Source organism: Lactuca virosa, chromosome 9, assembly GCF_052849685.1.
Source record: "Lactuca virosa cultivar CGN04683 chromosome 9, Lactuca_virosa_CGN04683_v6, whole genome shotgun sequence".
In the NCBI taxonomy this organism is placed as follows: Eukaryota; Viridiplantae; Streptophyta; class Magnoliopsida; order Asterales; family Asteraceae; genus Lactuca; species Lactuca virosa.
Window position 1 is genome coordinate 56,588,422 of NC_136434.1, and position 15,186 is coordinate 56,603,607.

At 33.9% G+C, this 15,186-nt stretch overlaps 1 protein-coding gene across 1 annotated transcript; it reads right to left on the reverse strand.

Moving 5' to 3' along the window:
• Positions 1-209: 209 nt before the first annotated feature.
• Positions 210-7,818, reverse strand: LOC145141201 (endoribonuclease Dicer homolog 2-like). Its single transcript, XM_079074516.1, has 22 exons — positions 7,480-7,818; positions 6,916-7,093; positions 6,715-6,828; positions 6,505-6,639; positions 6,307-6,391; positions 6,154-6,206; positions 5,925-6,065; positions 5,721-5,849; positions 5,518-5,647; positions 5,322-5,415; positions 4,917-5,112; positions 4,687-4,847; positions 4,378-4,596; positions 4,048-4,277; positions 3,703-3,968; positions 3,173-3,609; positions 2,995-3,101; positions 1,968-2,164; positions 1,678-1,887; positions 1,192-1,602; positions 821-1,099; positions 210-739 (listed from the first exon to the last, which is right to left on the reverse strand). The coding sequence occupies exons 1-22, from the start codon at positions 7,542-7,544 to the stop codon at positions 383-385; spliced, it is 4,194 nt and encodes a 1,397-aa protein (XP_078930642.1). The 5' UTR covers positions 7,545-7,818; the 3' UTR covers positions 210-382.
• Positions 7,819-15,186: the final 7,368 nt, after the last annotated feature.

Below are 15,186 nucleotides of genomic sequence, written 5' to 3' on the forward strand. Positions count from 1 at the left end.
ACACATAGCACCTACAAGCAAAATGCAGCCCACAAATAAAGGCAAAAGTAGTTTACTAAAATGGTGCATGTGCTTTCTGCTTTTTACCATATTTAGTCCAAAAATAAAACGTTCTTTTAATTTAGTTCTTATTTCAAGGTTGTCACTTTTGATTCTTGGGACTTTCTGGTTCAGGGACTGAAATCGATACAAAACCTTGAAACAAAGAATAAAACTGAAAAATGCCTTGGTTTTGGACTATTCATCCTAAAAATCAAAAAAACCACAGGGACCATTTTTTAACTTACTCTCTAAAAAACAAAAAACCAACCTTTCTAATTCAAACCCATGCCCCTCTAAAATCAAGAAGTAGTCGAAAACAGATTAAACAAAGAAATTGCTGTCATGCGGCTGACAAATACTCTTTAAGCAACTTCAAAACAGACTTTGAAGCGAGTCTTTCAGCCATTTTCTTGTCAGCAGCCATGCAAGAATCTTTAAGGACAATATCGTCTTTTACCACCTCTATAGTGAAAGAGAATCTACCATTATCAGTTTCAGTACGCTTGGCTGATTTTTTTATTTCATAGTAATTCTTCTGACAAATATCATGCAACTCTTTCACTGGATGCAGTTTCAGTGTCTCAGGTGTTACCAAGGGATCAAGAAGAGGCCGAATACTCTGAAAAACTCTATCTTTATCGTATCCAGAATCCACAAGAATCGCCCCAGCTAGAGACTCTATCACATCTCCAAGTACCTATTTACAATAATACCCCCAAACAAAAAGTAAACTACATGCAAAAAAAATGTAACATAAAGTTATAAAAAGAACACTAACCTTAGGAAAACTGGTCTCGGACTCCCATCCAAAAGTAGTTTTTAAGGACAACTGGTCAAATTCATGAACAGTAGTGACAATAGCTCGATGAAGATCTTGAGATCCATGAAGAATATGTTTGTGTAGATCACATTTTACAGCAGATTGTGCATAACAATCATTATTCACAGAAGCTGACCTCAAATCAGTCAACATTCCAGGAGACATTCCTGGATATTTGTTATACAAATGCACGGTGATCATATAATCCAACACTGCATCCCCAAGAAACTCTAATCTCTGCACAAAATGTCAAAAAAAAAATGTAAGTAGAGTGCTAAAAGCCTAAAATAATAAGAAATAAAAGTAGGATGCTATTTTGGGAAGCAAACCTGGTAACATTTTGGAATCTCGGGTAGCATGTAGGACCCATGAGTCAGTGCTTCAACAAGTAAAGATACATCTCTAAATGAGTAATTTAGCAACGACTCAAAGTACTGAATGTTTACATATTTTTCTGGATGCAAAGTCAAGGCTCGTGTATACGGTGTGTTCACAAAGTCAACCGATATACCGATCCATCTCATAAATGATAACGCTGCCAGCTCACCTCCTTCACTAAGAAACACGCCAATCAGTGCTTCCACAACATCCGCCACTACTTTCTTTTTTATTACCCTTTTGCCCCTGATATACATTCTTCTCTCGTCCGATAGAACCTCTTCCTCCAATTTAAAGCTGCTTGAACAATCTCCGGGGACAATCCATGTTTTTGGCTCGAATGGCTCGTTACGGATAAACCCCTGAATACAATAACTAATTACCAAAATACCCTTTTCTTAGATGAGTTAAATAAGATGTATAAAAAGAGACATTACCGGAAGATTACAGTTGCATCCCAATCTGCATAACGAGTCATTGGATATAATTTTCTCTCTTCTTGAACTTAAAATGCCTTCGTGTTGATCTTGAAGCGTTTTAAACAATTGTTGAGTAGCAGCATACTTAAGAAAAGAATCGCCTAGAGTCTCGAAGGATTCCAGATGAAACTTTTCTACACATTTCTTTGTTGTGATAGCTTCCAAAACCTATAAAGAGGCAACAACAGAATGGCATAAGGAGAAGGATAGTGAAATGAATAGAAGAAGGGTAGTGAAAAGTATTATACCTTCATAGCAGGAACATTTCCATTTGGCATGCTATGACATAAATGCATCTTTTTCAGATTCAGAGCAATCATCCACGACTCGATCCTGTGCATGATTGATGGAACAAAGGAGAAAGAATAAAAGGTGCTTATAGAAACGGGAGACATGATGATGAAACACAGTTCGGATGGCAGCTCAACTCCTGCACTGCTTGTTTCTGAAAAAATAACAACAATAATAATCATAACATTTCTGATGTAAATTATATTTTTTATCCAAAAAGTTTAGCTGGTTTTTGCAATTTTGGTCTTTATTATGATGTTTGCTAACAACTTTGGTCCTTGAGTTGTTAAATCTAACTCTGAGATTTTGATTTTTTTTCAAAATGACCATTTTGCCCTTGGACTAAAATATATTTAAAAAAGAAAAAACAGCATACCCACAAGGACCAAATTGGTAACTTTTCACTTACTTTTAAATAACATTTAATACAACTTATATTGCTTTTTCAATTTTGGTCCAGGGGCAAAATGGTCATTTTGAATAAACTAACAGCTTTAACGATCTAGGGACCAAAAACGTTACAAAACTTTCAAAAAAAAAGATGAATGTGCAAGAGAAACTTTTGGGACTAAAACAGCAAAAATCAACTAAGCTCAAGGACCAAAAGTATAAATTACTCTAAACTCTTTATAATATTAGACTGAATTAGTGGTCCCTGTGTATAGCTGACTTATGCAATTTTGGTTCCAAAAAGTTCTTTTGCAAGATTGGTCCTTTGATGAGATTATTGTAATAATTTTGATCCTTTTTTTAAGTAAAATGACTAATTTAGTCCCAAGTAATAGCTAACGTTGGCAATTTTTCCCCGAAACATAGTTATTTTACTTGCAACAGGGACCACATTTGTTGCAAACCCTCAAACAAGAACCAAAAATGTAAAAGAAAACTTTCAGTGACCATAACTGATAATAAATTAGTGCTACTCAGGGACCAAACATGTAATATACTCAAACATTAATCATAACAACAAAAAAGTAATAGAACCTTTGTCTTTGTCCTTGTGTCTGCTTTTCTGAAGAGCATTTCTAACTGTAAAAAGTTGTCTAGCAGCAAAAAGCATTTCTTCTTCATGTCTCAAGTCAATGCCATGTCTGCAATTTCAAACTACTTTTACGGTTTTACCCTTCCCCAAAATAATAAATCAAAAAAAACGAATTCATACCGTTTTTTGTAGTAACTTTTATAGGAAACAACTCCCCCTTCTGTTATTTCCAAAGGGGAATTACCATTTAATCCAGGTAATCTTCCAGTGGTGCAATACACACGCCCATTATGAGGGGTACACACTAAAGATTTTTCCATAAAACAACTGCAAACTAAACCGTTTTTTGTATGCACTTTTTGATGTTCATTTCCCTTTAAACAACACATGTGTTCATTCACTTCTCTTTCATATGCAAACATAGCAGCCTGAACAGCCTTCCACTCCACAACCATTGGAGCTTTATCTGGGCCAGCTGATGGGAGTAGCAAATAATCGTATGCCACGTCATCATCATTTTTTATTTTGAAAAAATCAACAGGCTTTTGCAACTTTGTGATGTTGCGATCAATAAGTACTCTCAACACAATCAATTGGAATTGCTTTGTTAGAATTATCTGAAAAAAAAAAAACATATTGAAGTCGAATGTTCATTATTTAATACCCATAATAGCTGTTTTATGATAAGATCTTAAACAACTTTGTATTACCTGTTCAGGAGTAAGATCAGATGTTCCAATATAAGTCAAAGAAACAGAAATGTTTCCTCTATCAGCTTCAAGATCAAAGGTCAACCCTTCATTTTCAAACTCTAACTTTGTGCTTACTGCAAGAACAATATCTTGTAGTGGAATCTCATATTCATAGTGTTCTTCTAACTTGATTGTGTAAAAATAATATAAGTTAGTTGAATTATTTCCAAATCCAACAAGCTCTGGTGGTATGTATTGAACTTGTTCTTCGACATACTCGAATCCTGTGAAAAAAAATATTAAATTAAAAAACGAATTAAGTAAATAGAGATTGTGAATGAAATAAATTTTACACTATTTTACCAGCTTCTTGTTCATCATTGGCTTCTTTTTCCACTGTATCTGGGACAAGATTGTCCGTTAATGCGCCCATACTATGAAGTTTCTTACATGCTTCAAGACACGCAAGTTGCTTCAGCATCTTTGTGGGGCCTACAACTTGCACGTGTGGAAGTGGGGAGCTTTTAGGAAAATAAATATCACAAGTTCCTGTTTCTTTATCAATCACGAATCTTGGGTAAGGCTTAAAGTACCTAAAAGTGATAGAACAGTAAAATATAAATATATAACAATTCCAATTTTGGTCATCTTAAAGAAAAAAAAAAAAGCATCTAAAAGAGTAAAAGAGCAAACCCATCAGAAGGTAGCCTTGAACAATAAAAATACACCATGGAAATACTGGAACTCAAGCTCAATGTCGCCCCTGTTGATTCAACATGATACACCACTGCATCATACAAGTCTTTTTCAAGGGGCCCACATGGTTCAGAAGCATGGCTCAAAGACTCATCCCGCATCCTCTTTCCACTCAGAAGGTAATTATTCACCTTATTCAATGTCTTCTCATCCCCACTAAAAACCATAAAAACAAGATATAACTCAAATATTAAATAACACATCTCCACATAAATCACATATAAGAAAAGTTAATAAAGTTTCCACCTTTTAACCAGTAAAAGAAAATCAGAATCCTGCATTCGAGCACGACCTCTAGACTGAATAAAACTGCAAACAGTTGATGCAGAATCAAATCTTATTACAAGATTGCATTTCTGCACATCCAAGCCTTCTTCAAGAATTGATGTTGCAACAATGATGTTTACCTGTACACATCACAAATTATGTTTTAACACACGCACTTTGACTATAATGTTAAATATAGACATACATACAATTCCTTTATGGAACTCTTCCACTATTTTATTTTGTAATCCTCGGCTTTGTGATTGCATTGCTGAATGATTTCCAGCTATATATTTTGTTGTCCAATCAAAAAGTTTAGGGTGCAATTCACAAAGTAAGCTTTTGAGTACCCTTGCTGTTATCACCCTTTGAACAAAGATTATGCATCTCATATCCTTCACATGCCTGCAAGAAATTTATAGAAACAATTACAAGATTGTTCAGGACTATAGCAAATTGCAGAAAATAGTTACTTTTTTAGAAATATAGACAATGTATTTTGTTCCTCACACATATAAGCTTCCTACTTACATTTTCTTGACACATAATAGCAGTATACATAGAAATCTTTACTCATAATAACAAACAAAGTACAATGAACAGAAGGCAGAAACCTGTATTCAGCAAGAGATTCGATTAAACAGACAACTTTTGTTGAAAGCAAGCCAATGCTTACAGATGCTTCATTCACCTGAGTGATGGACCATTCTAGAAATTGCCAAAAAAAAATAGTTTGAATAATAAGATTGTGAAAAGTATTGGCAATATTTAATTAATTATAAAGAAAGATTAAATGGATGTCTTCATTACCCTTAGGTATGTAAAAGCTAAAAACTTTGCTAGCATCTTCACAAAAATCTCTGGCAATGCTCTCACCACGTACATCTAGCTGCCCCCATGAAAAGAGATCGGATTTTTCGCATGAATATGCTTCGGCTGCCTGTTACAAGGGGTAAAAAGGTCATTTTCTGTTTCTATGTTTGGAGGAAAGGATTAAGAGTTTAAAAACACACCTTTAAAGCCAAGAAAATGCCCAATTCGGTTAAGCAATGTTCAAAAGTTGAATACAAATTGGACAATCTTTTCATGGCATTTTGCATTGAAGATGTTGAGAGGGTTGTAGTACTGACTTTATCTTCATGCTGTGAAGTAATATTTGTATTTGTTAATAATACAAATTTGATAAATATTCAAAAGTCAAAACAAGTCAAGATTACCTTTTTTCTTAACACTGACAGATTGCTTTTTAAAGCCTCGAGAACATGATAAGGAAGTTCTCTGTCCTCATAGAACTTAAGCTTAACAGTTGAAAAGGGAATGTAGCCAGATAAAACAGATTCACTTGCACATGTATATATCTTCATTAAGAAAGAAATCTATGTAAGTTATTATAATCAAATAACAAGTTTAAATGATTAAAGAAAATGTGAAATTCTGTTTAGAAACCTTTGAATTCATCACAGTCTCAAGGTTGTTAATCTGTTCCCAGTAATCCTTGCCTGAGTTTGACATTAGAATACAAAAAACAAGCTAATCAGGATCACTAATCAAGACTAATTGGAAAATTAATAAAATAAAAAGTAAAAATTATTTTAATACCTTTAGCTTCCACAGGTGAAGCTGTCATCCCTAGTACCCTAGGAAGCTCAGAACCACCATCACATAACCGCCTGTGATAAAACTCCTACAAAGATAGATTTTTTCAGATTTTCAAGAACATTTAATTGTATTGGTAATGATAATATTAATAATAAAAAAAAACAAAGAAAACAGAAGGGTGTAAAACATATAACACACCTTCATAATGAGAGCCATTGCGTGTTTTTTCTTCACATGATGACATTCATCAAATATCAAGAGCTTAATGTTATCCAAGCTTAAAAAGCTATGGCTCAAGGCATTAAGCAAAATTTGAGGTGTCATTACCATTATCTGCAGCATGATTAATGAAAGGTGAAACAACTTATGATTATATATATAAAGAAAAAAAGGATTACTTTTTTATACCTGGTTTTCATCTTGTTGTTTCTTCCAGTCAGCAGCCTTCCAAAAATCAACACCTTTTTCGCCCCAGTATTCTTCCACTTTCAGATCGACATGTTTTCTCACATTCTCAGCTTGCTAGACATCAAAGAAGGATATACAAATTTTCGTTATTGTGCTTCAGTGCAGAAATTAATAGACATATTAAGGGATATATATACATACCTGATTGACTAAGACAACAGTGGGAACCAAAAAAACTGCAAAAAAAGGTGATGGTTTTCTCAACAGATAGGCATAGTGGCGTAGAAGCATGATGGCAATCAATGTTTTGCCTGATCCAGTCTCCAAGAACACTATTGTGTTCTGCTTTATCGCTTGCTCCAGTGCTTCTATTTGATAACTGATCAAAATACACAAAATTTCGCATCAAGAACGCTTAGAACTTATCAAAATTTTGAGTAAAGCATCGTATAATAGTTAAATTCGTAAAAGATCGACAAGAACTTTCATTAATACAATTTCCCTCCGATGTTCTCTCTAACCTGCATTCTCCGTTTCGATTAACCTAAGTTTTGTGTTTTGCAACCACATCTATGTCAATAAACCCAAAAAAATAAAATTATCAATGATCATTGTAGGTCCTACAAAATATTAACTCATCGATTCCTGCAAAACAACTTTACTTTTTCAAGTTTGTATCTCGTTGCAGATTGATGTAAGTATATGATTAACCCCAAACTTGAATGACGCATAAATCAAGGGAAGATCGAATACTAAACGGTTTACCTTCTAGCAAACGGGAATTGATCGGCAGATGTTTCACCACCGCTTCCATCGTCATTGGCGGCCATCCTCTTTCTCACTGTGAATCTTTAACGAAAAACAGGGGGGAATGATGAAAAGCGTGGGAGAAAACCTAAAGAACGCACAAATTGAAGTAGAATAGTAGTTTTAGATGGTTATGAGAGAGAGAAAGAGAGGGGGAAGATGAGTGGGGTTCGCAAACATGGAATGGCATTTATAAGCGTCTTTAAAACTCGTTTCTTGAAGTGGTTACTGTTGTTCTTAAGCGCATTTGTCACAACGATTCTTTCTGTGGAAGTTATTCGAATTTTAAGAGTATGGACAGTGAGGTCTGGTGTTGATGATACAGTGAAGTTTGTATTTTTGAATGAAAGTTTTGGACTTTTTTGCTTGCGTCAGCGTAAAGCGCTGACCCTCTTCCTGGAGGACATTCCTACCGTATTTGATCATATCGTAACTTTTATTTTCAAAAATTTATTATAGTTGAAATCTACAAATGAAAAGGATGATAAATTTAATCAAAAATATTTTATTTTGACCCCTTTCCTGGATGACATTCCTACCTTATATTTGATCATATCGTACTTTTATTTTCAATATTTTATTATAGTTGAAATCTACAGGTTTAAATGAAATGAAAAAGATGATAAATTTAATCAAAAATATTTTATTTTTTCTCACATAGCCATAAATTTTGCAAGTTAGTCTGCAAATCGATCAATGAACATCATCATTGACCATTTATGTCTGTGGAATTATGTGATCCTATCATAATTCATCGGTATAAAAACAAATATTTTATTTTATTAATATTTTAAAACAAAAGAAAATGCTTTGAATTAAATTCCGGATTGAAAATTCATATCCTATAGGTGATGATTTTAAGTTTGTATTTTTAATTGTTTTTATATTTTCTCAATAGCATTTTTTAGTGTGGGAAATCGTCATTTTCCATATCTAGAAATTCGTTATTTCGCGATGACCATTTCTCAGTGGGCAAATGTCATATTAGCCCATCGAACTTTTCACGTTTTTTTTAAAAGGTCACTAAACTATTTTTTTGCACATTAAAGGAATATACTTTCATTTGACCGTTTTAAAATACCCTTATGTAACCTTTTACCGGGTTGAAAGGTAATGTACATGCCACGAGGGAAAATATCGGTGACACGTCATTTAATGAAATGGTCACGTGTGGTACACTTATATTAATTCGTTATAAAATAAATCGTTTGCTTTATACAATCCCCTCCCCCTCATTGAAGAAACCCCTCCTCATTGAGAAAACCTTCGTCCCACCATAGTAACTGAAGATCGATGGCTATATTCCTCTCAATCAAAGTTCATTTCCAAGGTGTGCTCATCAACAAACCTTTTTGCTATTCTGATGGTGTTCATCATGTGTTCTGATGGTGTTCATCATGTGTTCGACAACGTCGATATTGCTGGTATATCATATAATGAGTTTGTGGGTTTTCTTGAACGATTCACACAAGAGAAGTGTGAGAAACTTTATTATTGTCAACCCGATTTACAAATTCCAGAAGGTTTAACCTTGATTTCGAATGAACTTCAATATCAATAATTTATAGACATTGCTTATCAATGTGGAGTACAAGTTCCTGTTTACGTGGACCATTTTGGTACTACTGTGCACGTAAGTAAGGCAAATGAAAATGAAAATGAGGATAATTGTTCTGTGAAGTCAAACATGTCAATCGAAGGGGAAGAAGGTATTGACCTAATTGACTTCGTGAGTCCACAAGAAAGCAACATGAAAGGAGTAACCTACGAAGGAGTAAGTCAGGAAAATGGAAATGAGGAGGTCACAGAAGGTGATCCAAAAGATGATGAAGATGATAATGTCCCAGATGTGAAAGGAAAACTGATGTTTAATGAAGACATACCTTGGAAGAAGCAGTTGCCAATTCTAGGTATGAGGTTCACCAACCCTCAACAATTAAAATTTATGATTTGTAATTATGTTGTAGCAAATGGGTATCAATTGTACTTTGAAAAAAACGACAGTAAAAGGTTATTGGTTAAGTGTAGTACTGGTCAATGTACATTTAGGCTGTGGGCATCATGGATGAGTGAGGAGCAGTCATTCCAAATCAAGTCCCTTATCATTAACCACAATTGTGCAAGAAATTTTAAGTTAGGGTCAATTGTTAATTACAGATGGATTGGTAGTCATTTCACCAGGGAAGTTCTTGGGAATCATAAATTCAATGTTAGGATGTTAAAGGAGGAAGTAAAGACTAAATTTGGCATAGAGGTTAGTATGGGACAATGTAGGAGAGCTAAGCAACATGCAATGTCTCTTGTTGAAGGTATCATAGTGGAAAATTATGCAAAGTTGTGGTCCTATGGTGAAGAGATAAAAAGGTCTAATCTAGGGTCAACAGTCAAGTTGTCTGTGAACTCTATGCCAGATGGGAAAACTTACTTTAGCAGGATATATATATATATATATATATATATATATATATATATATATGTTTTCATGCACTAAAGGAGGGTTGGAGAAGTGGTTGTAGAAGGATAATAAACTTAGATGGGTGTTTTCTAAAAGGAATGTGTACTAGTCAGTTATTATGTGTTGTTAGTAGGGATGGTAACAATCATATATACCCAATAGCTTGGGATGTAGTTTGTGTTGAAAATAAAGACAACTGGAAATGGTTCTTAGAAAACTTGCAAGAACGTCTGCATCTTGAAGGTGAGTTTGGTAATACATTGATGTCAGATCAACATAAGGTATGTTTCTACTTTATAATGACATACCTAATTTCTTTCAAATGTGATATACTTCTTAATATTATGATGATGTAAATGCAGGGGATAATTGAAGCAGTTAAAGATTTATTTCCAGAGATAGAACATAGGCAATGTGCCAGGCATGTTCTTTCCAATTTCAAGAAGAAATTATTGGGGCTCAATATGAGAAATTATTTTGGAAGGCTTGTAAGGCGTCAACTGAACCTCTTTTCAATTCTGCAATGAAAGAGATTCAAATGATTAGCCTTGTTGCTTATGTGCATCTTATGGGAATGAATCCAAACTCATGGTCAAGAGCATTTTTTCAAATAGGAAGGGGGTGTGATGCAGTTGAGAATGGGTTGTCTGAAAGCTTTAACAATGTTATATTGGATGCTAGGAAGAAGCCAATTATTTCAATGTTGGAGGATATTAAACTATATGTGATGCAGAGGATGTGTAGTTTAAGGCAGAAAGGAAGTGGATGGGGACAGTTTGATGTATGTCCAAACATAAGGCTTGCCATAAATGAATTGAAGATCCAAAAAAGGTACTTTAATATTCACCATAAATCAATTGAATATCCAACCAATGTACTTTATTAGCCATGCTAACTGTGATTATTTGTAGGTACTGGCAAGTGCTTCCTAGTGGCCTTAATACATTTGAAACAAGAAACTTAGGAGAGTCTTATGGAGTTGATTTGGAAAAGAAAACATGTACTTGTAGGATTTGGCAATGAATGGGTATGGGTGTGTACACTCAGTGGCAGCCATTAGTTATGTAAATAGAGATGTAGAGGCATCTGTTGATCCTTTATATCGTGCTTGCATATATATGAACACCTACAAGTACTCAATAGGAAGCATGAATGGGAGTGCAATGTGGCCCCCAACAGACTACATACCACCTTTGCCACCTTTGAAAAGGAAGATGCCAGGGAGACCCATTACTAAGAGAAAGAGGGACAGTACTGAGGTTAGTGGATCACACAGAGTATCCAAGGCAGGGAAAAAGATGGTCTGTGGTGTTTGTAAGAAATCAGGCCACAATAAGTCAACCTGTGATGCAGTGTCAAAGGCCTAAAAAAGTCAGGTCAAAAAAGGAAGGCAGAAGGTGAAGGTGAAACTAGTGCATTAAAGAAAGGGAAGGGTCAAGGGCAAAGGGCAAAGGGGGGAAAAAGAAAAGGGTGAAGGTGATACTGGAAGTGGATTTGGTTTCAAAACGGGAGAAGGTGAATGTGGGTCAACAAGTGGTGTGACTAAGAAGAATGGTAAAGAAGTAGGTACATTGAAATTAAGGAAAAAGTCAGAGAGGATACTAAAGAAAAAGTTGGGAAAAAAGGTTGCAGGCAAAAACGGTGAAGGTGATACATCAAGCAAACCAATGGACTTAAATTAAAGCTGTTTTGTTTTTGGAGTATGTTAGTTATAATGTAAGGTCTTTATTAAATTTGTCTTGATGTTATAGTCTTGGTTAGTTTGTTAACATGTCTTTAAAACACCAAGTTATGACATTAATGAATGCATGGATGTATGATGTTTGTTATTCGTTTGAAACATGAATGTTAGTTTCTTTAGTTTAAAACATAACATGAATGTTTGTTTATAATTGTACTTCCAAGGTAATTCGACATAACAAATAACAATCATATAACAATGTACGTCCACATAACAATGTGGTAGCACATGGGCACATTTCATTACAAAGCATAACATCATATGCAAAGCAAAACAATGGTTATAATAGGAACTACATTTCATTTCATTCATCCATTACAACTGAGGTTATTGTCTTACCAAAAACCCTCAAAAATTTGGTTCTAAAAACCAATACATCGTCAATGGGCACCACTAGTCAAAATAACCAACACATAACCTAATACATACATATAATACTAGCACATGACGAAATTAGACAAAAAGAAACAACCTTCGACAACCCTGATAACCCAAAAGAGACTAATCGACATCGTGCTAGCTACGAACTAAACTACACCCACCAAAATCCCCATCCACTGCAGTCGACGCAAACACGAACCCCGATCAACGACATCACTGCAACTCCAACAACACGCATCATGCTCACTATCCTTTTCAAGTAGCGTATCTCATCCCTAAAATCGCCAAGCTGTTGTCGCACCTCATCTCTCAATTCCTCCATCTGCACTTGGATTTCCATGGCGTGAAGTTCGGAATCAGTTGGTAAGTCTAGTTCCGAAGCTCTGAAACCACCATAAGAGAAGCTTTGTTCTGAGGCCATCTCCTTAACTTATAGGTGGGAAAAAAACGAAGGCGGTGGTATTATGTGAAGGTTGCGGATTAGGGTAACAAAGTGGTGGGGAAGACGGATTTATAAGGGGGACCATTAACGATGACTTGGTAACTCTTGGGGACCAAGATTACAACAGTAATATTCCACGGGGTGCCACATGTCACGAAAATATGGGATAAACCTTTTACAATCGGTAAAAGGATGTAATTAAACGGTCAAATGAAAGTATATTCCTTTAATGTGCAAAAAAAATAGTTTAGTGACCTTTTAAAAAAACGCGAAAAATTCGATGGGCTAATATGACATTTGCCCTTTCTCAGTAAGCAAATGGATCCATTTTTCGTAGTGGCCATCTTTTGGTGTGGGAATAACCACTTTGGAGTAACCTTTTGCGAAATAGTTATTTTTCACACTTTAAATGACCATTTTTGGTAGTGGGTTTATTTTCTCTTACTTGATCATTATTTTATTTATGACAAATTTAGACGTTTGATTTGTTACTAATTAAGAAAAATTCTCACTTATGGAAGTTTCGTCATGTGTCAGGTACTTGAGTGGAGACGTATGTATTGAAAATTTGTAGTAGTTTCGAATGTTGAAAGTTCACATGCACATAAAGAAAACCAACAGGACAATAGGGGCGATCGTGTACGGTGACCCATCTTTTAAAGAGACCATAAAATTTATGGACTTTATTATAGATATATTATACAAGATTGATCTTGAAGATATCATTAATAATTATGCATCTCAAAAAGCTAGAAGAAGTATTTTTCAATAAATATATAGATTTTTGTAATCGAAAATGTTATATTTAGAAGCTAATATAAGTAACTTCCTTTCAATTATTGAGCTATTATAAAATAGTTGATGAAATTTATGTATTTTAAATGTTTTTTTTTTCGCTCGCTTTGGGTCCAAAATATGTTTAGAACGACACTGAAAACAAACTCATATGACATTGATTATTTACGGTTTTGTTGTTGTGTAATATATAGAATTAGAAAGATTGAGGATATATGTAATTTATAAACTCAAATATAATCGGTGTAAAATAGTAAGAAAAAAAAACTGGAATAAGTGTTGGAATTAGATGATTAATTGTAATCAAATAGGGCATATTTTTACTTATATTTTGTTCCGGATGAATTTGCTTATTATTCAAAACATATTATTTTATTAGGTTATTTTTTTTAAAAAAAATCTAATATTTTGACCTAATTAAGGGAAAATTCTAAACTTTTTTTTAATAGAAAAAAGACAGGATACCGGGTAAAAATTTGAAAAAAAAACATTTTTGATCGTTTTCGCATATTTTATCTATTATTTTGTATTTTTCTAGTGTAAGAACTTTTCTGTTAATTAGGTTAAAAAAATTATGATTTTTTTATAATAATAAAACTATGCACATTTGAAAATAAAATATAATAATGTATTAGTCCACACATTCATTTATATTATATGTCATGATATAAAAATGTGAAATAGATAATCACTCTTCACTCGTCTTCTATTTAAACTATAATTCAAGGTCCACTTTCTACTCTCGATGTGTTTGTGTGTGTGTGTGTTAGCCAATGTTTGTTACCAAATAAGGTGTGGAAATTAGGTGGTAGTTAGGGTAAAGAACATAAGAGGAATAACCACAATGATGTATAAGAGGAACACCATATGTGTGACGTTTATAAATAACTTAGGGGTTGTTTAATAGTAGTTGACCGAGTTAGATCTGATTGAGTTAGAGACCTTATTGGGTTTGAAGCTCTGATTGAATTTACGTTTGACTGAAATCATATTGTTTGATTACGCCTCTGACTGAGTGTACTAAATGTTTAATATGACCATTTTACTATTCTATTATGTTTTGTGTTTTCGATTGATAAAATATCAAAATATATGAATAAAATTACTAAATAATTACAAAAAAAAATACAAAATGGCATACAAATAAAAGAAACTTGGTTCAAGATATTACTAGTTAGGAATGTAATGCTAAACATAAAATAATTTATATGGGTATGTTTCACCTTTAAAAGAAACTTGGTTCAATCGTTTCACATTATAAGTATATAATTTTGTTAAAATTCTCAAATTACTCTTCAACACAATCTACACATAATATATCAATCTAATCTACTTCCATAATCTCAATTACAAAGAAAAGAAAACCCACAAAAATAGTAGCACACACTGCCCCATTAACCATTTTCACATACCATAACTTGCTCATTATCCAAATTCAAAACCTTTGTACACTATATAGAAAGGGCCAATTGGGATTTGTTGGCCAATAAGCATATAAACACAAAATCTTGACATAAAAAAGCATTTATAATTAGTGACACTTCATGGATTTTCCCCCAAATACATCTTTCATAGACTTTCAACCTCCATTGTCAAGAGAATGACATTGGCCATTTGCACTGGTCCAAAACGTGCAAGGTTCATGGACATTGCACACAAAAGCAGTAGCATTGCAGTCAGATAGAGCAAATAGAACAAACAGTTACTTCTAATCACAAATGGGGATTGAAATTACGAGTTTACAATAGATTTCATTAGATGTCTTAGTAAATGGTGATTTACACATAAATGTCTTGAATGTGGATAGTCTCTATAAGCCACATACAAAAAAAAACACAAATTGTAACATTT